We start from the raw sequence: 25,798 nt of genomic DNA on the forward strand, positions 1-25,798 counted from the left end.
CGTCACGCACTTAGAGTTATTTCCGTCCCATTTCATAATGGTTTTTTAAAATCTTATTACACGGCGAAGAAGCTAAGATAACCGCAAAACTCGGGAGGGTCAGTTCATCAGACGAAGGGTTTGTGCTCCAACCTTGAAGAGCTCTTTCTTTCCACTCGTCTCGCTGATTTTGGAACAAAGGAGAAGACAGTGATTATATATTCAAGAGATACAGCTATGCCCTTGAGCAAGACGAACATATCCGTGGTTCTGTTGGTTGGTTTTGTTAATTATTTTGAATGGGCCGTAGTCATGACTTCACTATATCCATACATTCTATCGGTAAGTATCTGCATCATCAATATTTGATGCAATTTTGTTTTGAATCTTATCGCGGACTAGTAGGTTGCAAACATTTGTAAACGTGCGATGAAAACCGGAAGTTGTTCCGCTTGTTACAAAATTTCTCTAAACAAAATCTTCTCTTTTCGAATGATCAGTTTTTAAGATAGAATACTTGTAATTTTTAACCTATAAAATCTTTTCAGAAATACATGATCATTGTGTAGCTGTAGGTAATGCAAAATACTTGGTTGTTACAGATATTGCGTAGATGATATGAGTAATTGCGACTGCTCTTACGCGCTGACCCATCCAGACTAGCCTGTTCCAGGCTCCTAGAGAGAAGCGCAAAGGAGAGGGCGAGGGGACGAAAACGAAGGAGAGGGCGAGGGGACGAAAACGAGGGGGGCCCCGTCGTTTTCGTCCCCTCGCCCTCTCCTTCGCGCGTCTCTCTAGGAGCCTGGAACAGGCTAATCCAGACCGAACCCAAACTGAACAATCGGATCCAAAAATTATAACTGCAGCGCTACGTTCCGCAATTAATCCTTTTTCACTGTTAAGGCAGGTAGCTGTAATTTTCTTCCGCTTTGCTAGCTTGTAGCTTGCCGAAGAAGATGTATGATTTCTTCGAACTACGATTTTAAAAATTTCCGGTTTGAGTTTATGCGCCAGTGTCACGCCGGGGTGTCACGCATGGACTTGTCACGGTACATACACGGTCATTAGTAAGGCATTCTCCAGTGTCCGTCCCGCGGGTCGTAGCCTGCGTAGCTGGCGGTTTTTATGGGTGGCTCACCAGAAAGCCGGGCACGAGAGTCAAAACGAGTAGCGAAGCCGCGGGGAAATGGGGCGAGGGCAACGAGAAACCTCGGGGCATTTTTTGAGTAGTCCGTACGCTGGCGTACGGACCATTTTCATTGGATGAGATTCTACAAACGTCAATCAAATGTTTTATTAATCTCCCATGGGAAAGTTCTGTTTATACGGCTCTGAGGAAAGCAAAATGACAGAAGAAGCATTATTTAAGCTTTATCGAACCTTAATATTCGACGACAAACCCTCATTCTCGCAGCATTGAAAGAAGACAGCGAACTTCATCGAGCAGAATATTTGATCCGAAACGTGGGTATAAATTTCGAAAAAAGAGCGCGTATTCTGAAAGGATACCGAGAGCTCTATCATTTCTAAAGAATCGGCAACTGAAGAGATCAATCCACAAGATTTGGATCGAAACCGCGGTCTTGCCTGACCATAGCCTAAAATGCCACAGAATCAACGAACAGCCAAAGGACTCGTAGCAGCCCCTGGCCATAGCAAGTACACAGAAGAATTACCTAATAATTCTATAGCGTAATCAAAGCACAGGAGGACAATACTAAGCTCCCCCGCCCGCAACACAAACTTCACAGTTACAGAGCGGAGCGGGGCGATAACAAAAACACAGCCTTGACTACAGCGGCCTTTAGCCCTCAATTTAACGCATTGCATAGCTTTCAAAGAAGCTAGAGAAAGGATCAAGAGAAAAACAACCGTGACAATTAAAAACACAACATCTTGCCACAAAAGCAAATAGCTGGGCCCGGCAATACAAAGGTCGCAAGATAATGATAACTACACGGTTAAAATCCTATCCCTACAATTTTAAAATGAGAGGCTATACTGTCACCGCTGGCAAGAGCACAATCTACAGTTATCATTGACACTTGTTGTAGAACTGGAAAGCTTTTCTCCCTTGACAGGCTTTTTCGGAGTGTCGGCCTTTGCCGCCATCGAAAAAAACACATCGATGTTTTGATAGCCAGCCGAAAAGGTTTCATTTTACCATCTGCCATCTGATTGGTTGGGTTAATTGGATATCGACAGGTCGTAAAATATGTAAATTTGGGGGGCGGCAAACGAAAATGACTGGAATCCGGGCAGGCGGTTCCTCGCGGCGAAGCCGCTCGTTGACGCGGCTTCGCCGCGACTGTCGCTGTTCTCTCCCCATTTCACCCGCAACTCCACCACTCGTTTTAGCCTGGCTTTCCCGCCCACCAAAACCGCCAGCTACGCAGGCTACGCGGGTCGGGCATTAAGGAGCTGTAGCATCGACGACGGCGGCAGCGAAAACGTCACTATTTAAATGAATTCGTGTTTCGCCAAATATCGTCAAAATTGTCAAATGTAGGTGAAATTTCCTAGAGTTGAATTCTTGGAGACCGCATCCAGGTTTAGCAAGAGAAAGAAAAATTCGTCGTCGTGTGTGCACGTCCTCCATAAAACGTCCCATAAGGAAATTTCACGCCCTAGTCGTGCAGCCGGACGGCAAAGAAATGTACCAAAAAGTGTAATGCACGTGCAGAGTTATTGTTTTGGTTATTGAGCTTGTTGCTTTTTTGACATTCTCGTTGCCGTTGCCATCGTCGTTGCTAATTAAGCACCCTATTAGCCTACCCCAGGACATTTGATGGTCCATTAATTTTCCTCTCAAAGCTCTCTCACTTCCTTTCAGTGATATTAGTTCATCGGCGCGACAAAGACGATACATTTTTTATTACCTTCGTATAAGGTGGGCATGGTAAATCCACAAAGTGAACGGTCAACAGAACGATAATGAGGAATAAGGTTGAGAAGATAGGGCATCTGGCCAGCTCGTTTGTCTCTACCGTGGGGCATTCAAAACATTCGTAATGCCCGAGGGTCGGCCCGGTTTGGGGGGGGGGGGGGGTATTACCACTAGAAATTAAATCACTGATGCATAGCGTCCGTCAAGAGGCGTTTATAAAGACTAACAATTAGACACCTCTGCTCTCCATTTCTTAACCTATGTGTTTTGAAACTTCTTTTCATTGTTTTTGTCGGTTGATCTTTTCAGCTGTCTCAAGACACGTCTTCCTCAGCTGTCTACCTTTCCTTGGCGCAGAGTCTGTTTCCTCTGGGGCAAGGGATCTCCCAGCCAGTAGCCAGTATGATGGTCAAGAAACTCCGTCACATTAAAATTGTTCTCATGGCTTCTATCATAATCGCCATTGGTGGAAACGTAACTTATATGGCTGCACACAAAGCCGACTCTGTTGTGCTGATAATCCTCGGAAGAGCTTTGGCTGGTTTTGGGGCAGGTGTGTGAATGATATCAGTGTTTTTATGTTGGCTTCCTTAAAAATTTGATATTAATATTTTCCTTGAATAATCGTACCCATAGCTATAACACCAGGCATGCATTTTCTGTTGGCTTACCATATTGCAGAACGAATTTCAGAAAGGTCGAAGGAATCGTTTGTCAACTGAGTAGATGTCGATGTTAATTTGCTGACCTTGTTGGTATTTCACTCGTCCTTAGGTAGCGGAGGCGTTGCTTATGGTTTTATCGGTGCTAACACCAGTCGGGAAAGCCGCACAAAGTTCATGTCTTACTTCAGAGTCACTTGTATGGCTGGAGTGATGTCCTCTACAATCGGTAAGTTCAACCCTAGTTGATGATCATTTTGTAATGATGATCCAACCAACCATATATAGTATTGAGATGTTGGTTTATCAATAACGCCCATTGAACTTTTCCTGTACGGTTTGTCTGGTGATAAGATTAGGGAACTTTATAGGCAGCAACGACGGAAACGACGAGGAAAACTTCACTTGAAAATATACTGCTTACTTCATTTGTGCTTCTTCGCCATTATTTAAACTCGTTCAACTTCTACCGGAAACGACAAACTTAAATAGCTCTTCGCATAATTTACGCCGTGTTAATTAAAGTTATAAGGGACTTGAACCTCTTTCTATATATCTTTTAGTTAATTCTTAGCATACGTACCATAGATTTTACCATAATTATGTCAAGCTAGTATTATAGACAAGTAGAAAACGAGTCTTTTTTCCACTGAGATCAGGAGTGAGATTTTAGATTAGCCCACATGCGTCAGGCCATGCTAAGCACCTTGTGTGGTTTTTAATGCACAAGAGGGCATACAAAGTTTTTTGACTGCCATAACAACGATAATAATAATAATAATAATAATAATAATAATAATAATAATAATAATAATAATAATAATAATAATAATAATTTGCTTAGAAAAGTTTGACACATTAAAAATAATTAACAACAAAGGTCAAATTATGCCGGACAATCAGCCAGTAAAAATTCAGAGTAAAAATCCCAGACACACGTGTTTGACTAAAAATGTTTAACTTGAAACAGCAACTCGTTTCTGAAAAAAAATTTTCTGTTCAAATTTGAGCAGCCTAGAATAATTGGACTATTATAATTAGACTCTGTAAGCTTCACATACTTAAAGAGAAACAACTCCTATTAAAAATCTATGCGGATAATATCAGTCATTAACAATAACAGTAACAGTAATAATAATAATGATGATGATGATGATGATGATGATGATGATGATGATGATGATAATAATAATAATAATAACAACAACAACAGCAATTACATCCACATGGTATTTTTTTCACAGCATCTGCCACCTTCTTACCTAATTTTGGTAAGAATGTTCTTGGTAAAGCAACAGGATTGGATGAGTTTTCCGCCCCAGCAGCCCTTACGATCCTGTTCTTATGCATCTGTTTAGTATTGGTTACATTTGTACTGGATGAAAGGAACTGTGTTCCAATTGGTAGGTCTCTTAAGTTAGTGACATTCAGGTTAATTTTTTTCTCTAATGATAGATCAGAGAATTAACTCCGCAGCTTATGTTAAAGTGCTAAAGTGAACCCGGCCATGAATTTCTTACTGAGTGTTAGCCCTAGTAAGGAAATGGGAGACCACACGAGGCAAAGAAAATAATCTTTGACCTCGGCGAGAGTCGAATTAACCCACGACCTCCGAATTGGATTTTCCTCGCGCGATATCCCATTTCCTTACTAGGGCTAGCGCCCAGTGGGAAATTCACGGATTCACTTTTAATTAACACTTTAAGAAACACTGCACAGTTAATTCTTTGACTCATCATCTCTGTTATGTTGTTTTTCCTTTTACTCTGTTTTGCTTTGGCCCTTTCAATTTACGAAAAACTTAGTTCACTACAGGTCGTGGATTTGAAGGGTACTAACACAATGGCGTTTCTTTTAAGGGGGCTCTGACGATGGTGTATCAGTGAAACGCTCTCTCAAGTCACGTGGTGTACTTCTGGGTTTGATGCTGTATCTTTTAAATGGTTTCGTGACCACGTGGGTTGGTTACGTGCTGCCATTGGTGGCTTACAATCATTTTGATTTTAAATTGCATCAGTACGGCTGGTTGATGGTGGGTGTGTCGGGCACAGCCATGGTATCATCGTTTTTCATGGCGTTAGTATCCAAAGCCAGCTGTATGACTAATAACAAACATGGCGACTGGCGAGTGCTGGTGGTCTCCTACACTTTCATGGTGGTTGCCATAGTGATATCCTATCTCGGTGGTCCTTCGGTAAGTGTACACGCTGTTTGCATTTAAAATTTTCTCGATTCGACCTTTAGATTATTATCACAAAAATGCGTACCTTCACACCGTTAAGGTTCTCTTCACGTAGCCGTCAGGGCCTGGCTGTTTAAAACAAAGGGTTTTCTTTACGAATCCGGGCTTCAGTTTGAGACATACGAAGTTTAAAAATAAAATAAATGAAGTGGAGTAGTCTATGGAGTGAAGTAGTCTAATCTTGAACAACCGGGAAAGGTATGCACTTCCCTTCCCGCAGATTAAATTAAACTAGCGCATGCTAAGTTTCTATTGTGCCGAACTGGTATTATTTTTTGTTAAGAAGAGACAAAAAAAATTTCTTTTGCGGCCCTCTTCACGTTTAAAAATAATTTAAGGAAAGCAAGCACGAACACGACCAAACGAAGCGCTATTCAAGTTTGTGACTACATGTAGTTACGCAGTGTTGAGAAGGTTAACTTGTTGCTGTGTTTGCTGCGTCACCTTACACGCTACTCGTACGCATGCTAGAAAGCGTCAACCTCTGCTGATACTCGAGTAGCCTGCGTAGGAAAGGTTTACAGCGAGCGAAAAGCTTGTTTCCGGTTTTCTTGCCGCGCAAGAATAGAGCGGCCAGAAAAGGGGAAGCTAGTTTTTCCCTCGCTAGGCTAATACTCGAGTTCAAATGGCTCTCTTAAGCTTGTAGCTATGCTGTTCGGAACTGTCTTACGCTAATATTTCATTCCTTGTTGACGCTTTTTTGCAGATGTCTTTACCATTTGCGACTAAGGAGCCGCTTTTTATCAGCGGAGTTTTACTGGTGTTTTTGACGTATTCCGTCGCTGGAGTAATCTTACCTTCGTTGACAACTAAATATGTGGCCAAGAAATCCATGATGGTGAGCGAGCAAAAGCTTTGTGCAATGTATAAATTATCTTGGAAAAGAAATCTTCTCATGTTATCTTAAAGTTTGCAAAAAACTGTTGAAAATTGAGCCATGGTAATCAGATTTGCGCCTCATGGTGACAAAGCAAAAAAACCTTAATGAGCCAATTAGGCTGAAACAAAATAATACAAAAAAAAAAAAAAAGACTGTGTGCGAAGTCAGGGACTGCATGAACTCAAGCCGCGTTACAAATGGTTTTTGTATTATGAACGGTTAGTGCACCTTATTTGGGTGAATTTTTTTTTCTGCAAATTTCAAATCTCGGCGAACGCAAACCATTAATCAACACACAATATCTATCAAGATTTCTATCAGAATGATTATAATTTGGTTATATACGTCCGACACTGGTATAAGTGTAAATTTATTCTGTTTTATTTTGAAAAATCCTAATATTGTAAGCCTTATGGTTTCCTTTTAGGTCTCCTCGGCACTTTCTTTCTTTTATGTTTTAACCATGTAGTTTTTGTTTTTTTGTTTTGTTTTGATAAAAATAAGGTGAAAAAAAATAAGGTTGACAAACAGAGAAGAGCATCTATTTCATCACCTGCACTAATTATCGTGCAAGTTATTGAGCAATAAATCGAGACATGTACTTGTCTTTGGTGTTCTTAACAAGATGATTTTTAATTCGTCTAATCCGCCTTCCTTTCTTCTTTAGCCCGTTATAATGCCTTACTGTATCGCCGCAATGTCGGCAGGAAAAGTTGTGGCTCCTCTTCTCAGCAAGGCCGAGTTAGCGATCCAGGGATGGGAGCTTCTGTTCATGGGATCTGCTGGTCTGACACTCTTTGGTTTCCTCCTGTTTCTGTGCCTATATCGTGCACCGGAGCCTGAAGAAACGCCCCTTCTACCTGACAAGGGACACATCGATTCGATGGAGGATCCTAGACTTGCTTCAGTAGAACAAGGACTCATGAATCCACAGGGGAAGAGAATGGGAGAAGTATCGGGATATTTTGACAGGAGCGTAGAAGAACACAATCAACACAGCTGAAACTAATACAGTAGTTCCAAAGCAATTACACGCTCCTTTGTTCTCCTTGGTATACGATGGTAGTTTCGTGATCGGCAGTAACAAAAAAGGGCGACCACGAAATGGTCCCGACCCCAAAATGATCCCCAACCCAGCTTACATACATAGTTTGGTGGTCATTTACACCGGTGAACAAAAAAACTTAGACATAAAATAGATATATTTGACTGAAAAGTTCTTTCTGTCAGTGTAAAAGTGATAACAATTGCGTTCGACGTAGGAAGAACGCACTCCTAATACAGATTGGAGTCGAGATTGTATAGAAGGGACAATGAATGAATGGATCTTTGGAAGAGTATCTGGCATCCCCCGCAGATTTTGCAGGGACGGATGGCATCATCACCAACTTGGCAAAGGAGAGAGAGCCTGGGATGGAGATCATCGAACACACATCCTAATGTTTGATTATTACTTGATTATTACTAGTTTTAAGGACAATTTTTATTGTAAGCACGGGCAAGAGCCTAGGCAGGAGTCGTCGGAATATACAATTTTGTAAAATAAAGATGCAAATTAAAAGAACCCGTGGCCACGTAAACGTTGGCAAAGAGCTAATAAAAGTGTAGTAATTTTCGAAAGTATTTATTTGCCAATGTTAATAGTCATAATACTGGGGTATTAAGTTTTTTTTTAACCTTCTTTGATCCAGCTTAAGGTAATATTTTGTATTTTTGAAGTAACGTAATGCATCTTTTTTCTTTGCCTTTCTGATTTTGTTGTAAATAAACAAATTATTTTAAAAGATTTCGTTGCTTGTTGTGCTTTTAAAACAAAGCTAGCCAGGAAAACGCCCTCCGTAATTTTTTTGTTCCATCACTAATGGGATGACTTAACCCACCCTCGCACATCATTTAAATAATTTTAGACGAAGGAAAAAATCAGGTCCAAGAGGGAATTCAACCGACTGTTTCATAACCATCCCCAATTTACCGGGATTCCTAACTGATCACTGTTACTACCGGGAAATTACCCGGAAAAAAAAACTGAAAATCCTTTAATTTACATGACATCAGGGTACCATTTTGCCCGCTATAACAAATGCGGTTATGTTTCATTTTTCTTTGGAACGCCTAGAAGAAAACAAAAACAAACAAACCTCGGTTAGAGCGCGCGTTGTCTGTGTTCAGTTCGTCCCCACCCCGGAGACTTTTAAAAAGCCCTCCCTTTAATAATGACAGTTAACAAGTCCCCTTCATTTTACATTGTTCTACAAGCTCGGCATCATTGCCCTGTTGTTTTTCTTCTTTTTCACTACATCTGACACTCTGAATTGTTGGTTTTTAATAGCAGGGTCATTTGAAAAAACTTTCTGTGTTATTTCTTTTCTCCGGCAAATTTTGCTGCAACAACACGAAATTCGCGAGTATGGACAAATGTTTAGAGCGCTTAAGATAATAAACTGCCGGGAAATTTTATTGCTACTTCTTTGTTGGGAACAATTTGTATGGGTAATCAAATGATGATAAGGGAAATAATAACTCTTGCGTTTTGTTAAAATTCTGCTAATTTCCCGAGCCTTTATTATTAGAATTTTGACAAAACGCAAGTGAAATTATATATTGCCTAATTTCACGAGTATATACCATTTGATTAACTTTCACAATCGTGAGTTTTTGACTTTAGTTGTTTTGGTTGTACCGAGAAACGTTGCTGTAGCAATTTTGTAATTCCAAGTGTAATCATTGAGTATTTTTAAAGGAAATAAAGGGAGATGTAAAGAATCGACCATAAGAGGACACAGAAAAAATCGGTGTTCGAATCCCATCTGGGGCTCAGATTTTTTCTTTGTCCTCTTATGGTCGATTCTTTACATCTCCCTTTATTTCCTTAAAAATAAATTAACGCTGAAATTTCCTGCCAAACCTAAGGAGTAACTTGTCACCCATGACATTAGATGTAAAAACTACTCCTCCACCACACAGTTCAATGTTTATCAAAGAAATCAAGTTAGGCCTTTCGGATGTAATTTTATTGATCAATGCGTTGCTTGCATTTTTAAAATAACTATATTACAATATTTGGTTATAAAGTTTAAATAATTTCTTTTGCAAATAATTATTTTTATCTACAGCCTTTCGGGAAGTAAACTATATTTCCGTGGCATTTCTAATAGCAAGGCTTGATAGCAAAGTCTCAGAGGACCACGCACCTGATCAAACCTGGCTACTGACTGTATTTCACTGTTGAGAGCTTAGAATCCAGCTTCACTCTCGTCGTTCATGCTCTACTTTCGATGTAATTTTATTTGTTAATGAAGTCGTGTAAAAAAATTTTCTCTTGCTCTTTTTCTTTTGAAATAATTATTCCCCTGATATCGGGAAGAAATACTTATTCTATCTCAAAATTCTTAACCGCCCATCGCGACCGACTAAAACCTTGACGAACCAACCCTTTAGATCGATTGCAACTATCATTAACTTTCAACAAATCAGGTTTCGTTTTCAGGATCGAAAATTTATGTACAAGCACAAGCTTTCAATTCCCTCATTAATTTTCGATCCTGAAGACGAAATCTGTTTTGTTGATATATGACAGGATCAAGAAACAATTTTTTCTCTAACATCATTAACTTAATATATAGCGAGTCAACGAAGAATCGCGCCTAAGAAGCAAGTGAACTGGGACGATTACGGCGATGTCGGGAAAGAAATAGTAACTTGATTGTTCTGTGATTAAATATTAATTAGAAATTGACATTTGTAGCGCAAAGAAGTTAGATTTCGTGACATAAGATTTCACAATAATAGCTGTGGTCACACTACAGGGTTTTGTCCTAGGGAAACTTGACTTGTTGACAGTTTCCCTAGGGAAACTCAAATTTGCAAGTGTGACCGATTTCCCTAAGTAAATTACCTCGGGAAAGTTTTATCGTCTGGGGCTTGAAAACCGCAAGAGAACAAAGGAATGTCCTATGGATTTCCCTTGACAACTACCCTAAAGCAGAGAAAGGGAAAAATCAAATCCCAGAGTAGCCGACCAATGGACGCTCGTCGGCGATCGCGCTGGTGACAGATCCGGAATTATCGCGTTGTAAAACTAATTTGGGAAGAGCTTGAGAACGTGACTTCTTCTTGTCGCTGGATTACAGGACCAACAGTCGCGCAAATGAAATTAAATGTTTCCCTTGAAACTCGAAAATTTTTTTTCCACCAAATGTTATAGCGTTGGAATGGAACAAACGAATACTGCGGCCTCGGAAGAACCCATGCTACACGTTTGGGCCGTTGTTGTTTTCGGCACGCAAAAATAGTCAAGAATTGACTAAATGCGGCTCTTCGTCGTCTTTGAATCCTTCGAGAAATCAGGCACTGCAGTAAAATTACTCTTGCTCGTCTTGCTCTTTGAAGTAAAGTAATGAACAGCAATGACATAAGAATAAAAACCTTTCTTTGATCCGTTTAAATCTCGAGCATGTTTTCCATTTTTGCGCCAAAATTTTGAACACGCGAGCTGAAATTTAATCTTTTGAGACGTTAACCTCCCAAAGTCCCATGGTCTCCAGTGTGACCTTTTAACCTAGGGAAAATGAAACCAGAGGTAAATTTACCTGGGGAAATTTTTCCTAGGTAAAACGATTTTCTCCGGGTAAAAGCCTGTAGTGTGACCACAGCTAATATAGACAAAGTCCGAGTATATTTACGATATAAAATGATGTAACTGCATGCATTTTCTTAGGCTAAATAAGGTGAGAGAACGTGCGATTTTGTAATAGACACTTAATTTAGATACATTACAATGGGAACTTTTACTGTACATGTGATTAATGTAAAAATACTGCCTTGCGCAAGGATAGTAGAAGAACCACTGTATACTTAGAATGTTTTAGTTGATCGTTGATCGTTGTGTTACGAACGTTGAATATGTGAGAATTGTACATCGCAGTAGATTGTTGGATTGGATTAAATAGTGTTGTTACATCGAAAGATACAGTCCTCTTGATTTGTTTGAACCAGCGGAGCGGGGTTAAAAGAATTCCGCAACATCTGGTCCATCGATAGCCGGATTAAAGAATGTCCAAGAAGAAAGTTAGAGCAGGCCATCGAGGATTTCTAACGGGAGTCCTTCATGACGTTGACGAGTGCCTAAACAGCTATGAAGCTGAGAAGAAAGTTGAACTTGTTAAGTGGCACACTCCAGTCCTAAAAGAACAGCTTGACAAGATCTTGCCTCTTGACGAGGAAATTTATGCCGAACTCATAGCCGATGAAAAATCCACCGAAGAAGACATCACGGCCGAGATAGACAGAGCTGCAAGATTGAAGGCTGACGTACTTCAAAGACTTGCAGCTATCGACGAAAAGCTAACTGCGTTGCAGCCTGGATTGAGCGAGAGTCAAAACGTGAGTGGAACTCCTTCTAGTCCTTACCAGAACGTCGTTGAGAATGGAGCGACCTCAAGCTCGGCGAACTCCAAGACCGTCCGGGTGAAACTTCCAAAACTGGAGGTACGAAAGTTCAGCGAAAAGCTGGAAGAGTGGCAGGAGTTCTGAGATTCCTTTGAAAGTGCGATACATTCAAACGACAGCCTGTCAAACGTGGACAAATTCTCGTATCTCAGAGGCTTACTGCTAGAGCCAGCGAGATCGGCGATTACAGGATTTTCCTTAACGTTAGCCTGCGTAGCTGGCGGTTTTTTTAGGTAACTCACCAGAAAGAGTCAAAAGGAGTAGCGAAGCCGCGGGGAAATGGGGCGAGGGCAACGAGAAACCGCCTGCCCGGATTCGGGGCATTTTTGAGTAGTCCGTACGCTGGCGTACGGACCATTTTCATTGGACGAGATTCTACAAACGTCAATCAAATGTTTTATTAATCTCCCATGGGAAAGTTCTGTTTATTACGGCTCTGAGGATTTTATCGCGAAAAGCAAAATGACAGAAGAAGCATTATTTAAGCTTTATCAAACCTTAATATTTGACGACAAACCCTCATTCTCGCAGCATTGAAAGAAGACAGCGAACTTCATCGAGCAGAATATTTGATCCGAAACGTGGGTATAAATTTCGAAAAAAGAGCACATATTCTGAAAGGATACCGAGAGCTCTATCATTTCTAAAGAATCGGCAACTGAAGAGATCAATCCACAAGATTTGGATCGAAACCGCGGTCTTGCCCGACTTTAGCCTAAAATGCCACAGAATCAACGAACAGCCAAAGGACTCGTAGCAGCCCCTGGCCATAGCAAGTACACAGAAGAATTACCTAATAATTCTATAGCGTAATCAAAGCACAGGAGGACAATACTAAGCTCCCCCGCCCGCAACACAAACTTCACAGTTACAGAGCGGAGCGGAGCGATAACAAAAACACAGCCTTGACTACAGCGGCCTTTAGCCCTCAATTTAACGCATTGCATAGCTTTCAAAGAAGCTAGAGAAAGGATCAAGAGAAAAACAACCGTGACAATTAAAAACACAACATCTTGCCACAAAAGCAAATAGCCGGGCCCGGCAATACAAAGGTCGCAAGATAATGATAACTACACGGTTAAAATCCTATCCCTACAATTTTAAAATGAGAGGCTATACTGTCACCGCTGGCAAGAGCACAATCTACAGTTATCATTGACACTTGTTGTAGAACTGGAAAGCTTTTCTCCCTTGACGGGCTTTTTCGGAGTGTCGGCCTTTGCCGCCATCGAAAAAAAAACATCGAATTTCCAGGATATGTTTTGATAGCCAGCCGAGAAGGTTTCATTTTGCCATCTGCCATCTGATTGGTTGGGTTAATTGGATATCGACAGGTCGTAAAATATGTAAATTTTGGAGGCGGCAAACGAAAATGACTGGAATCCGGGCAGGCGGTTTCTCGCGGCGAAGCCGCTCGTTGACGCGGCTTTGCCGCGACTGTCGCTGTTCTCTCCCCATTTCACCCCCAGCTCCACCACTCGTTTTAGCCTGGCTTTCCCGCCCACCAAAACCGCCAGCTAGGATTGCGCGGCCTCTATGATTTCGTGGAGACAAAATACAGAGCCCTTCAAGCGTTGAACGTCGACGAGCGTACTTACTCCGAGATAGTCGTCCCCATGCTGCTGGAAAGGATTCCGGATTCAGTACGCATAACAATCTCCCGAGGAAAGCAGTACCTGGAGTGGACCCTCAAAGACTTGCTGGATTCTCTGTTGACGGAGGTTGAATTGCGGGAAGATCATAATTTAACTGCGCAACGAGGTGGATCGAATGACCGCAGAAAGGGACCCCAGACAGCGAGTGCGTTATTTACTAACAAAGGAGGGGACAAGACAGCTGACAAGAGATGTGCATTTCGCCTTGGAGGCCACCCCCCAGAAGATTGCAAAAGGGTACAAGACATAAAGGAACGTAAGAAACTTTTACTTAAATTCGGTAGATGCTTTAATTGTATTGAAAAGGGTCATCGCAGCCGAGACTGTAGCGTAACAATAGAATGTAAATTATGTAAGGGACAACATAATTCTTGTTTGTGCATGGCCAAACCGCAACAGGCCTCGGGGGGGAATCAAGATAGACCAACGGGAGGTAATGGCGATCGGCCCGGGAATAACGTCAGCGCACAACTTGTGGGCACTGAATGTGGGATAGCCCTCCAGACAGCCCAAGCATTGATTAAGGGGGGTACGCAAGGGAGGGTTAGAGTTTTGTTTGACTCTGGAAGTCATCGATCTTTTGTGACCGCTAAAGCGGCTCTCAAATACGAGTTACCCGTAGAAAGAAAGGAATGGATCACGATTAGTACTTTTGGCCAGAAAGGCAAAGAATCAGGGCTGCGAGATGTCGTACGTTTTGACATAAAGCCTCTTCGTGGCGGTCGTGCGCAGGCGCTCGAAGCTTATGTTGTGCCAGAAATCTCACACATAAGCAACGAGCATGTTGAGGTTGTCAAAAACGACTTCCCGCACTTGCGTGACCTTTGGTTTCCTGACGTCTTTCAATCTAAAGAAGAGCTCGAAATCGACCTGCTAATAGGAGCGGACTACTTGTGGGAATTTCAAAGGGGTCGAACGGTACGGGGGGAGTCGGAGGAGCCCGTCGCGATAGAAACTGAACTGGGATGGGTGTTATCGGGTCCCCTAAAAAGGCGATATGAATTTAGCGAAGCGAGTGTTCAGGAAGTGTCAGTAAACTTCATATCGCAAGACAGTGCAGGTCTAGACAAAGCTAGTTTAGACCGTGAAGTTAGCAGATTGTGGGATCTAGAAAGTTTAGGCATAAAAAGTAGCGACGAAGTGCATGAATCGTTCGAGAACGAAATAGAATTTTTAGAGGGGAGGTACTCGGTCAAGCTGCCGTGGAAACTAGGGCATGACCCCCTTCCGAGTAATTTTGCAAACAGCGTGTCGCGCATGAAAGGTCAGTTGAAGAGACTAAAGAGAGAACCAGAAGTTTTGAACGAATACGATTCGATTATAAAGGAACAGCTAAGCGCAGGGGTGATTGAGAAAGTGTCCGAATTGGAAGAGCCGGGTGGGAACGTCCATTATTTACCCCACCATGCAGTTATTCGTAGGGATGCAGAGACCACGAAGCTAAGGATTGTCTACGACGCTTCGTCGAAAGAAATCAAGAATGGGACCTCCCTAAATGACTGTTTACATACGGGGCCATCACTGAATCCCTTATTATTCGATATTCTTGTAAGGTTTAGGGAGATCAAAATTGCACTAGTGGGGGACATTGAAAAGGCATTTTTGAATGTAGCTGTGGATCCAGAAGATCGCGATAGTTTGAGGTTTTTGTGGGTTGACGACGTGCGTGACAGTAATTTGAGTGTTGTAGTGTACAGGTTTTGTCGCGTCGTTTTTGGGTTAAATGCCTCACCCTTTTTGTTGAATGGGACGATAAGACACCATCTGGCTACCTATGCAGAAGTAGACCCTGAATTTGTGAAAAGAATGATAGAGGGATTCTATGTAGATGATTTAGTGACTGGGGAACGAACAGTTGATAAAACCTTTACCCTTTACAAGAACGCAAGGGAACGAATGGCCAAAGGGGGATTTACCCTGAGAAAGTGGAAGACCAATGACCCGGGACTAAGGGAAATGATCAGCACATGTGAGAGCAACAAAACAACCCGGGAAGTGGGTAGACTCGAGGACGAAGAGACTTATGCCAAGTCGAAACTAGAACCCCAGGGTGAAACGAAGGGAGAAAAGGTGTTGGGTCTAGCTTGGGATTGTGAAAACGATACCCTTCATTTCAACTTTCAGCATATAGCCGACAAGGCTAAGGGGTTGGAAGCAACAAAAAGAAATGTGTTAAGTCTACTGGCAAGTTTATTTGATCCCTTGGGGATGGTTAGCCCTGTCACCGTCGGTATGAAGGTGCTTTTTCAAGAAATTTGTAACAGCAAATTCGATTGGGATGAGGTTTTGACGGGAGAAATTAAAAGAAAATGGGACAAGTGGGTCCAAGATTTGGCAGAAACTAAAGAGATTTGTATAAACAGATGCCTTTTATGAGACAGGGGGAGGGGATGTAACAGAGTGTTATTTACATGGGTTCGGGGATGCCAGCAAGAAAGCCTATTGTGCCATGGTTTACTTCGTGTACCGCACGAAGGATGGTAAAGCTCATGTAAGATTAGTAGCCAGCAAAACTAGAGTCGCCCCTCTAAAAAAACTTTCGATTCCGCGCTTAGAATTAATGTCGGCGAGAATACTTGCGCAGCTCATGCACACAGTGAAGAACGCGTTACAGTCACAAGTCAGGTTGGATGGCGTGAGGTTCTGGCTGGACAGCAAGTCAGCTCTCAGCTCTCAGCTTTGAAATTGACTGACAAAGAAGATTGGGCGTACTGTTCGACAGAAGAAAACCCAGCTGACCTTGGTTCCAGGGGAGTGTTAGCCTCGCAGCTAAAAGAAAACCAGCTTTGGTGGCGCGGTCCATCATGGCCAACAGAACGACCAGACGATTGGCCGGTGTTGACAGAAAGCTTACAAACCCCAGAGAGCCTGATCGAACAAAAGAAAAGCGCGGCTGTAATGATGACAAAGGCGGAAATTGTGAGTGGTATTGCCGGTGTGATTGACGTGAATGACTACAGCACGCTACAGAGACTCGTCAGGGTGACAGCCTGGATAAAGAGATTCATTGACAACTCAAGAGCAAAGACACAGCAAAACGAGAAGCGAACTGGAAGATTAGAAGCGGATAAATTGAAATGCGCCGAGATTGAGTGGCTGAAGTCAGTCCAAAGCGATTTAAAGCAGCAGACTAATTTTAAGCAAGCTAGTTAGCGAGCTTGGTATTAAGGAAGACCTAGCTATTTTAAGATGCGAAGGTAGACTAGTTAATTCAGATTTAGAAAGTGAAGCCAGGAGACCAGTCATTTTGCCCAGACAGCATAGATTCACAAGGTTGGTCATAGAAGAGTGCCATCAGAGAGTTCATCATAGTGGAGTTAGAGCTACATTATCTGAGTTAAGGTCAAGATATTGGGTCCCAAGGGGTAGGCAAGTGGTAATGCGAATTTTGAGTGAGTGTGTTACTTGTAGAAGGCTTACTGGGAAACCCTATAGTACCCCACCGACTGCTGCGCTTCCTGATTTTAGAGTCAAGGAAGCTCCACCATTTTCGAGGGTAGGGGTAGATTTTGCTGGACCACTCTATGTAAAGGAAAAATCGGGGCAAATGGGCAAGGCTTATATTGCGTTATTTTCATGCTGCGTGACAAGAGCAGTGCATTTAGAGTTGGTACAAGATTTGTCTACAGGAACGTTCAGGCGTTGTTTGCGAAGGTTCATCGCTAAAAGAGGAATGCCTGTGTTGATCGTTTCAGACAATGCGAAAACATTTCAAGCAACAGAGAAGGCGCTTAAGAAATTATTGACCATCCAGAAGTAAAAGCAGCTTTAGAACGAGACCGAATTGAGTGGAAATTTAACTTAGAAAGGGCACCCTGGTGGGGAGGATTTTTCGAAAGAATGGTTGCCAGTGTGAAGGGATGCCTGAGGAAAACTCTAGAAAACGCGAGATTGACATTCGATGAATTGGCCACTCTGCTAGCTGAAATAGAATGTACACTCAACTCAAGACCATTGACGTACGAATACAACGAAGTGGGAGAAGAGGTTTTAACACCATCACACTTGATTTATGGGAGGCGCATCAAAACACTTCCAGACGAGGTTGCTGAACCAGACGATGCCATTAATATCGACAACTGCTCTGCAAGATTTAAGTATCTCAGCACTAGGTTGAGTCATTTTTGGAATAGGTGGCGAAAGGAGTATCTTGCAAACCTGCGCGAATTCCATAAGTGTAAGTCAGGAAAAAGAGAAAGAGAGGTAGAAGTAGGGGATGTAGTTGTAGTGTACGAGGAAGAAAGGAAAAGGGGTGAATGGAAGATGGGAGTTGTAGAGAGACTAGTGACAGGTAGAGATAACGTAGTTAGAGGAGCTACTGTCAGAGTCGTTACGAAGGGAAAACCGATTCGACTTTCCAGACCAGTTCAGAAACTTTATCCGTTGGAGTTTCGGAGCGAAGGGGAGGGAATACGAGCACTTAGCGAACGCAGGCGGAATACAGAAATTCCGACAAGAAGAGTCCCTCCTAGAAATGCGGCCTTAGACTCTACATGGAAATCGAGACTAATGCTTGACTCGTAGACGAGTCAAGGGGGGGAGTGTGTCGGGAAAGAAATAGTAACTTGATTGTTCTGTGATTAAATATTAATTAGAAATTGACATTTGTAGCGCAAAGAAGTTAGATTTCGTGACATAAGATTTCACAATAATATAGACAAAGTCCGAGTATATTTACGATATAAAATGATGTAACTGCATACATTTTCTTAGGCTAAATAAGGTGAAAGAACGTGCGATTTTGTAATAGACACTTAATTTAGATACATTACAATGGGAACTTTTACTGTACATGTGATTAATGTAAAAATACTGCCTTGCGCAAGGATAGTAGAAGAACCACTGTATACTTAGAATGTTTTAGTTGATCGTTGATCGTTGATCGTTGTGTTACGAACGTTGAATATGTGAGAATTGTACATCGCAGTAGATTGTTGGATTGGATTAAATCGTGTTGTTACATCGAAAGACACAGTCCTCTTGATTTGTTTGAACCAGCGGAGCGGGGTTAAAAGAATTCCGCAACACTTTTTCAATGACTATGAGACCAGTTTAAAGAGCGTAGTTGATGATGGCTAGCCCCAGTCCTTCCTTGGCCTCCCCGTCATAGTCTCCGTTGACAAATTTCTCGTACACAGGCCAGCTCCGGTGATAGATGACCGCTATTTTGTTTGTCCTGAACATGTCTTTGCCGGCGATTATGAAGGCCAGTTCTTTCAACAAGTAGTATACTCCTTCTTGGACGCTTTCGTCGTCTTCGAGCTCAGAGCCTGAGGATTCTGTTGTATAAAATAAAATTAAAAAATTCATATGTTAAGACTGAGCTTAGCAGTGAGTATCGTCTAATCAACCTCTCGTTGTTGAACAGACGAGCTGGGTTCAATGCGGTCGGCACAAAGGAAGGTGGACTGTAATCATGGACGTTCCTTTAGGCAATAGCAAAAAGTACGGCAGGTTAAAAATTGAGAAGAAAACGACAACAGTTTTGAGTTTGAAAACACGTTAACTGAAGCTAAAGATGACAGAAGAGCTGTCGAAACATTTTTTCAAAAATCAAAACTGTTGTCGCTTTTCTCACCACAAAAACGTATAAGCAAATATTCTAAACTTATCTGACCTGAGTCACTTTCCTCAGAGCATGCGACATTTTTGCCGAGCACTTTGGCAGTGGATCGTACCACATCTTGGCGAAAATTAGAATTGCTGTTGTAGAACTTGATGACGAAGTCTGAAGCTGCAATGTAGGCTTCATGTGTGTCTACCTCTCGTGTCCAGTCCAACATATAAAACTCCCCGGCCATTTGATCACCCTCAGACACCTGCAAACAGATAAGTGCCAGATTACGACAAGTTCGTCCGATTCAATTTAGATAGACCAACACGGTGGGAAGATCGACTGTGGGACAAAGGCCGATCTTTTCATGTTTATTATGCTGCTCTGAATTTGGTTCGATGAAAATTTTATGTTCGACGTTTGACCCAACGGCCGAGCTTAACCCATCTGGGTCGACCCTAGCTCGTCTGATGTGAAGTTCGACTTATGACCTAGGTCAGTTCATGGAAGTAATCTGATCACGCTTCACTTCGGAGAAAACAAAACACCCCTGGCCATGATATGATTAGGCAAGCACGCGGAACAAATTACATTTATTTCAACCTCAAACCTTGACTCATGAACTTTAGCTGAATGTCAGAAATTATAGATCAGAAAACAATTACTGAATTAGAGATCCGCATTGATAAACAATCTACGATTGGGTTTAATTGCGTTTCGCTAAGTACACGACCAAGATAATAAAAATAACACTAATAAAACCAACGATCGGGAAAGACACGTGTCGTTTCCTTTTTGCCCAATGCCCTCACGCGTCTTTCGACTGCTTGTCCCGCTTGGCCCAGCGACTGCTACGCAGGCGACTTGGAAAGATACTAAGCGCATACAAGACATGTAAAAAGAAATATGCGACGCCGATTACAAAAGAAACCAACTAGCGGAGAGATAGTAGGTATCGGCATCTCTGTGATTTCAAAAATAAAACATTAAGTTACAGTGACTGAAGAATATATACATTCATCATAATTTTTTTTTTCACTTACCTTTTCAATAGCTCTCCTGCAATGTGACTTAAGCTGGCTGGAGTTTTTCTTAGCGCGCTTTATAGCATCTTTACTCCCAAGAGCTCTGTACGTGTGTTCAGCCGGCTGCTGCGGTACAACCACAATGATGCGCCTCTTTTCCTTTCCCAAGTAATCTACATAGTCCTCAATGACGCCAGATTTAAAGTACGGATTACCAGGGCTCATTCCAAACAACACCACACCGTTGCTTTCCATTACATCTTGGCCTGTTCGGAAAACGAGGCTGTCTTCAACTTGTGCATGATTGAGAACCATTTTGATTGTAAAAAGGTTATAATTTCTTACGAGGTTGCACTCAGCTCAGCTACACAGCTCTCAAGCAATACATCAGACCAAAAGGACAGACCTGGACTCCAGGACGGCTTTTTATGTGACGCGCTACATAAGAAATCATGTGACAGATCCTGGTGCGCTGGAACGGCCGCTGAGACGATGGAATTCCCCGGAACTAATAAAGTAATTGACCGCTATTAAAATAGCCTCTGTGAAATAAAGGTTGGGTCACCTGCTACTTTGATTCCAAGAAACACAGGTAGTTAAAATTACAATTGACTGACAACTAAGTTCTTTTTTTCATGGATTAAACGATGGAATTCCCTGGAAGTAAAGTAATTGACCGCGATTGTAAAATAAGGACCAAATTAGGGTTGGGTCACATGCTACTTTGATTCCGAGAAAATTACAAAATTACAATTGACTGATAACTAAATTCCTTTTTCAAGGATTCAGATCGCAAGCAAAGCAATTTTAGAACATATATGTCAAGGCATTTATAGCTATTTGAGAGAACATATCGTCATAATTGAATAGTTAAATCCATTTTACACTCCGAAAATTAGTCTGCATTTTTCTTTATTTGGCACTGTATGTTGTCTAAAGTGAGCGTTTGAAAGCGAATTAGCAGACGACTAAATACTCGTATAAATATATCGATCATGTTAACTAGCTTAATTCATCAGGCTTTCTAAACTAACAAAATTAATAATAAAATAATAATAACATGCATTGAACACAGTATCTTTTAACATTAAACGCACCATCAAATTAAACATAACTTGCAGGCTTAAAAAAATAAAAATATTTTCGCTGTCATTGCGTATTTTTTAATAGCTTAATTACCGCGTGACTGAAATTTGCGATTTCGGAGAATCAAGGATTACTAAAATGACGTCAGCATAGTGACGCGACTCCTTGTGCGTCATTTACGAAAGTAATTTTGGAATGAGGAAAAATTCCCTACCACATGCAATGAGCCTACGCGAGTTTTCAGTTTATATCCGGCCGTTGATTCAATTCTTTTATCATATGATTTCTGGGAATTCCCGGAACAACTTGTTTAAGTTTGAGTGTGTGACATTTCGTAATTTCAGTTTCTTCCAGTATTTGAGGAGGACGCTTCATACCGTGGCCTTCTAATCACCTTTCACGATGATCGCTGGTCTTGCTATCGCTTTCATTGCGATCTTATTGGTTTCAATACTGTGGCCTTTTTAAGTTACAAAAGATTCACCGAGGTTAGTATACTTCTTTCTTTCAAAGTTCTGAAAGTTTTAAATACGGAACATTTTTTAAAGCTGGAGTCGTTTTTACTAGTCGATAAAATGTGAAAATCGGCGATATAAAAACCAAAAGTACACGACATATTTTCTTACTGAGAAGTTAAGATTGTGCAATTTTGTTGCAACATGGAAATTGTTATCTTCGGTTCGTCCACAGGCGGCCCAAGCTCAAGCTGTGAGCGATGATCATCTTGCATTATTTATCATGGCATTAGTATCCAAAGCCAGCTGTATGACTGGTAACAAACATGGCGACTGGCGAGTGACTTTCATGGTGGTTGCCATAGTGATATCTTATCTCGGTGGTCCTTCGGTAAGTGTTGACGCTGTTTACATTTAAAATTTTCTCGATTCGACCTTCAGAAGATATTAGCTAAGATATTAGAAAATATTAGCTATTCAAAGCTACTCTACAAATTCGAGGATAAATAAAGTATATGTATGTATGTATGTATGATTATTATCATATAAAATGCATTCCTTTACGCCGTTAAGGTTCTCTTCACGTAGCTGCCAGTTGCGCCAGGGCCTGGCTGTTTAAAACAAAGTTTTTTCTTTAAGAATTGTTTGAGACATATGAAGTTAAAAAAAATAATAAAATAAAATAACAAGGAAGGCCGAAACAAAACATAAGGTTCACAAGAAACTTCACAAATTGGAAAGTTGACTTTTCATTGAGTATTTGTAGTATTGTAGAGCAGTCTAATCTTGCTAACATTGAACAACTGGGAGAGGTATGCATTTTCCTTCTCGCAGATTTAATTAAGTAGCGCCCACTGCGCACGCTTTGTTTCTATCGTGCCGAATTGGGATTCTTTTTTGTTAAGAAGCGACAAAAAATTTTGACTTTTGCGGCCCTCTTCGCGTTTTAAAATAATTTAAGAAAAGCAAGCGCGAGCACAAGCAAACGAAGCGCAGCTTTTTGTGCCTACATGTAGTTATGCAGTGTGGACTTGATGTGTTGAGAAGGATAAATTAACTTGTTGCTACATGTTTGCCGCGTCAACTTACCGGCTGACGCTACTCGTACGCATGCTAGAAAGCATCAACCTCTGCTGATACTCGAGTAGCCTGCGTAGCCAGGGTTTACAGAGAGCGAAAAGCTTGTTTCCGGTTTTCTTGGCGCGAAAGAGAGAGCGAGAGCTTCATTTTTTGCGCTCGCCCTATTCTCGCAAGGCGAAAAAACGTTAAACAAGCTTTTCCCTCGCTAGAAACGTTTCTTCGCCGGCTAATACTCGAGTTCAAATGGCTCTCTTAAGCGTGTATTTATGCTGTTCGGAACTGTCTTACGCTAATATTTCATTCCTTGTTGACACTTTTTTGCAGATGTCTTTACCATTTGCGACTAAGGAGCCTCTTTTTATCAGCGGAGTTTTACTGGTGTTTTTGACGTATTCCGTTGCTGGAGTAATCTTACCTTCGTTGACAACTAAGTATGTGGCCAAGAAATCCATGATGGTGAGTGAGCAAATGCTTTGTGCAATGTATAAATTATCTTGGAAAAGAAATCGTCTTATGATATCTTGAAGTTTGCCTAAAACTGTTGAAAATTGAGCCATGGAAATCAGATTTGCGCCCCATGGTGACAAAGCAAAAAAAACCTTAATGAGCCAATTAGGCTGAAACAAAATAATAATATAAGAAAAAGACTGTGCAAAGTCGGGGACTGCATGAACTCAAGCCGCGTTACAAATGGTTTTTGTATTATGAACGGCTAGTGCACTTTATTTGCGTGAATTTTTCTTCTGCAAATTTCGAATCTCGGCGAACGCAAACCATTAATCAACACACAATATCTATCAAGATTTCTATCAATGATTATAATTTAGTTAGACGTCCGACGCTGGTATTACTGTAAATTTATTGTTTTGTTCTGAGAGATCTTAAGTATTATAAGCCTTATGGTTTCCTTTTAGGCCTCCTCGGCACTTCCTTTCTTTTATATGTAACTATGTAGTTTTTGTTCTTTTGTTTTGTTTTGATAAAAATAAGGTTGACAAACAGAGAAGACGGCATCCATTTCACCAGCAATAAATCGAGACATTTACTTGTTCTTTGGTGCTCTTAACAAGGATGATTTTTTTAATTCATCTAACCCGACTTCCTTTCTTCTTTAGCCCGTTATAATGCCTTACTGTATCGCCGCAATGTCGGCAGGAAAAGTTGTGGCTCCTCTTCTCAGCAAGGCCGAGTTAGCCATCCAGGGATGGGAGCTTCTGTTCATGGGATCCGCTGGTTTGACCCTCGTTGGTTTCCTCCTGTTTCTGTGTCTATATCGTGCACCGGAGCCTGAAGAAACACCGCTTCTACCTGACAAGGGACACACCGATTCGATGGAGGATCCTAGACTTGCTTCAGTAGAACAAGGACTCATGAATCCGCAGGGAAAAAGAATGGGAGAAGTATCGGGATATTTTGACAGGAGCGTAGAAGAACACAATCAACACAGCTGAAACTAATACAGTAGTTCCAAAGCAATTACACGCTCCTTCGTTCTCCTTGCCATGCGCAGGTAGTTTCGTGATCGCCAGTAACAAAAAAGGGCGACCACGAAATGGTCCCGACCCCAAAATGATCCTAAACCCAGCTTACATACATAGTTTGGTGGTCATTTATACCGGTGAACAAAAAAACTTAAACATAAAATAAATATATTTGACTGAAAAGTTCTTTGTGTCAGTGTAAAAGTGATAATAATTGCGTTCGACGTAGAAAGAACGCACTCCTAATACAGATTGGAGTCGAGATTGTATACATGACGTACATGGGACAATAAATGAATGGATCTTTGGAAGAGTATCTGGCATCCCCCGCAGATTTTGCAGGGGCGGATGACATCATCACCACCTTAGCAAAGGAGAGAGAGCCTGGGATCGAGATCATCGAACGCACTCCCTAATCTTTGATTATTACCTGATTACTACTAGTTTTAAGGACAATTTTTATTGTAAGCACGAGCAAGATCCTATGCAGGAGTCGTCGGAATATACAATTTTCTAAAATAAAGATGCAAATTAAAAAAAGAAAAAAACCGTGGCCACGTAAACATTGGTAAAGAGTTAATGAAAGTGTAGTAATTTTCGAAAGTATTTATTTGCCAGTGTGAATAGTCATAATGCTAGAGTACTTGTTAAGGTTTTTTTTTTTTTTAAACCTCTTTTGATCCAGCTTAAGGTAATATCTTGCATTATTGAAGTAACGTAATGCATCTTTTTTCTCTCTTTCTTTTTTTTTTTTTTCTTTCTTTTTTTTTCAGAAATTTTGTTGTAAATAAACAAATTGTTTTAAAAGATTTAGTTGCTTGTTTTGCTTTTAAAACAAAGGTGGCCGGGGAAAGGCGCCCCCTTTTTTCCTATCACTAATGGGATGACTTAGCCCACCCTCGCACACCATTTAAATAATTTTAGACGAAGGGAAAAATGAAGTCCAAGTGGGTATTCAACAGACTGTTTCATAACAATCCCCAATTTGCCCAGATTCCTAACTGATCACTGTTACTACCGGGAACTTACCCGGAAAAAAACTGAAAGTCCTTTAGATGACATGAGGGTGCCATTTTTCCCGCTACAACAAATGCGGTTATGTTTCATTTTTTTTTTTTTTTGGAATGCTGAGAAGAAAAAACAAACAAACCTCGGTTAGAGCGCGCGTTGTCTGTGTTCTGCTCGTTCCTACCCCGGAGACTTAATGACAGTAAACCAGTTTCCTTCATTTTACATTGTTCTACAAGCTCGGCATCATTGCCCTGTTGTTGTTTTTTTCTTTTTCACTTTTTTTCACTGGTCCGAAACTCAAGAATTGTTGGTTTTTAATACGAGGGTCATTTGAAAAAACCTTCTGTGTTATT

General features: G+C 41.2%; 4 protein-coding genes across 6 annotated transcripts in view; 3 read left to right on the forward strand and 1 right to left on the reverse strand.

Moving 5' to 3' along the window:
• LOC146452451 (uncharacterized) overlaps positions 1 to 25,798 on the forward strand; it is a 76,588-nt gene that overhangs the window by 16,550 nt on the left and 34,240 nt on the right. The gene's annotated exons all lie outside the window — the stretch shown is intronic.
• LOC146452453 (uncharacterized) lies at positions 15 to 25,243 on the forward strand. 3 transcript variants are annotated; one of them, XM_085097830.1, is made up of 7 exons: positions 15 to 321; positions 3,176 to 3,419; positions 3,641 to 3,757; positions 4,773 to 4,931; positions 5,388 to 5,722; positions 23,278 to 23,409; positions 24,069 to 25,243. In XM_085097830.1, the coding sequence occupies exons 1-7, from the start codon at positions 217 to 219 to the stop codon at positions 24,402 to 24,404; spliced, it is 1,428 nt and encodes a 475-aa protein (XP_084953956.1). In that variant the 5' UTR covers positions 15 to 216; the 3' UTR covers positions 24,405 to 25,243. The 3 variants fall into 3 exon arrangements, with proteins under 3 accessions (XP_084953956.1, XP_084953955.1, XP_084953954.1); XM_085097829.1 differs by lacking the exons at positions 23,278 to 23,409; positions 24,069 to 25,243 and adding exons at positions 6,477 to 6,608; positions 7,318 to 9,439; XM_085097828.1 differs by lacking the exons at positions 15 to 321; positions 3,176 to 3,419; positions 3,641 to 3,757; ... (1 more) ...; positions 23,278 to 23,409; positions 24,069 to 25,243 and adding an exon at positions 13,707 to 16,273 and having other exon boundaries at positions 5,602 to 5,722.
• Positions 10,269 to 12,182, forward strand: LOC146452454 (uncharacterized). The gene is made up of 2 exons (XM_085097879.1): positions 10,269 to 10,441; positions 11,312 to 12,182. Exon 2 carries the CDS (start codon positions 11,703 to 11,705, stop codon positions 12,180 to 12,182), a length of 480 nt encoding a protein of 159 aa, XP_084954005.1. The 5' UTR covers positions 10,269 to 10,441; positions 11,312 to 11,702.
• On the reverse strand, positions 18,408 to 20,720 carry LOC146452455 (uncharacterized). The gene is made up of 3 exons (XM_085097841.1): positions 20,351 to 20,720; positions 19,371 to 19,572; positions 18,408 to 19,032 (listed from the first exon to the last, which is right to left on the reverse strand). The coding sequence occupies exons 1-3, from the start codon at positions 20,645 to 20,647 to the stop codon at positions 18,806 to 18,808; spliced, it is 726 nt and encodes a 241-aa protein (XP_084953967.1). The 5' UTR covers positions 20,648 to 20,720; the 3' UTR covers positions 18,408 to 18,805.

The sequence above is a fragment of the Pavona decussata genome, unplaced genomic scaffold (genome assembly GCF_977016875.1).
Source record: "Pavona decussata unplaced genomic scaffold, jaPavDecu1.1 SCAFFOLD_368, whole genome shotgun sequence".
NCBI lineage: Eukaryota > Metazoa > Cnidaria > Anthozoa > Scleractinia > Agariciidae > Pavona > Pavona decussata.

What these genes read in the sequence shown, in the direction of transcription:
- LOC146452454 (XM_085097879.1), top strand. Translation starts at nt 11,703, where the DNA reads ATGTCCAAGAAGAAAGTTAGAGCAGGCCATCGAGGATTTCTAACGGGA.
- LOC146452453 (XM_085097828.1), top strand. Translation starts at nt 13,715, where the DNA reads ATGCTGCTGGAAAGGATTCCGGATTCAGTACGCATAACAATCTCCCGA.
- LOC146452455 (XM_085097841.1), bottom strand. Translation starts at nt 20,647, where the DNA reads ATGGTTCTCAATCATGCACAAGTTGAAGACAGCCTCGTTTTCCGAACA. An exon ending in GCAGGAGAGCTATTGAAAAG is followed by an intron (nt 19,573 to 20,350) that starts GTAAGTGAAAAA and finishes ATCTGTTTGCAG; the next exon opens with GTGTCTGAGGGTGATCAAAT. An exon ending in CTCTGAGGAAAGTGACTCAG is followed by an intron (nt 19,033 to 19,370) that starts GTCAGATAAGTT and finishes TTTATACAACAG; the next exon opens with AATCCTCAGGCTCTGAGCTC.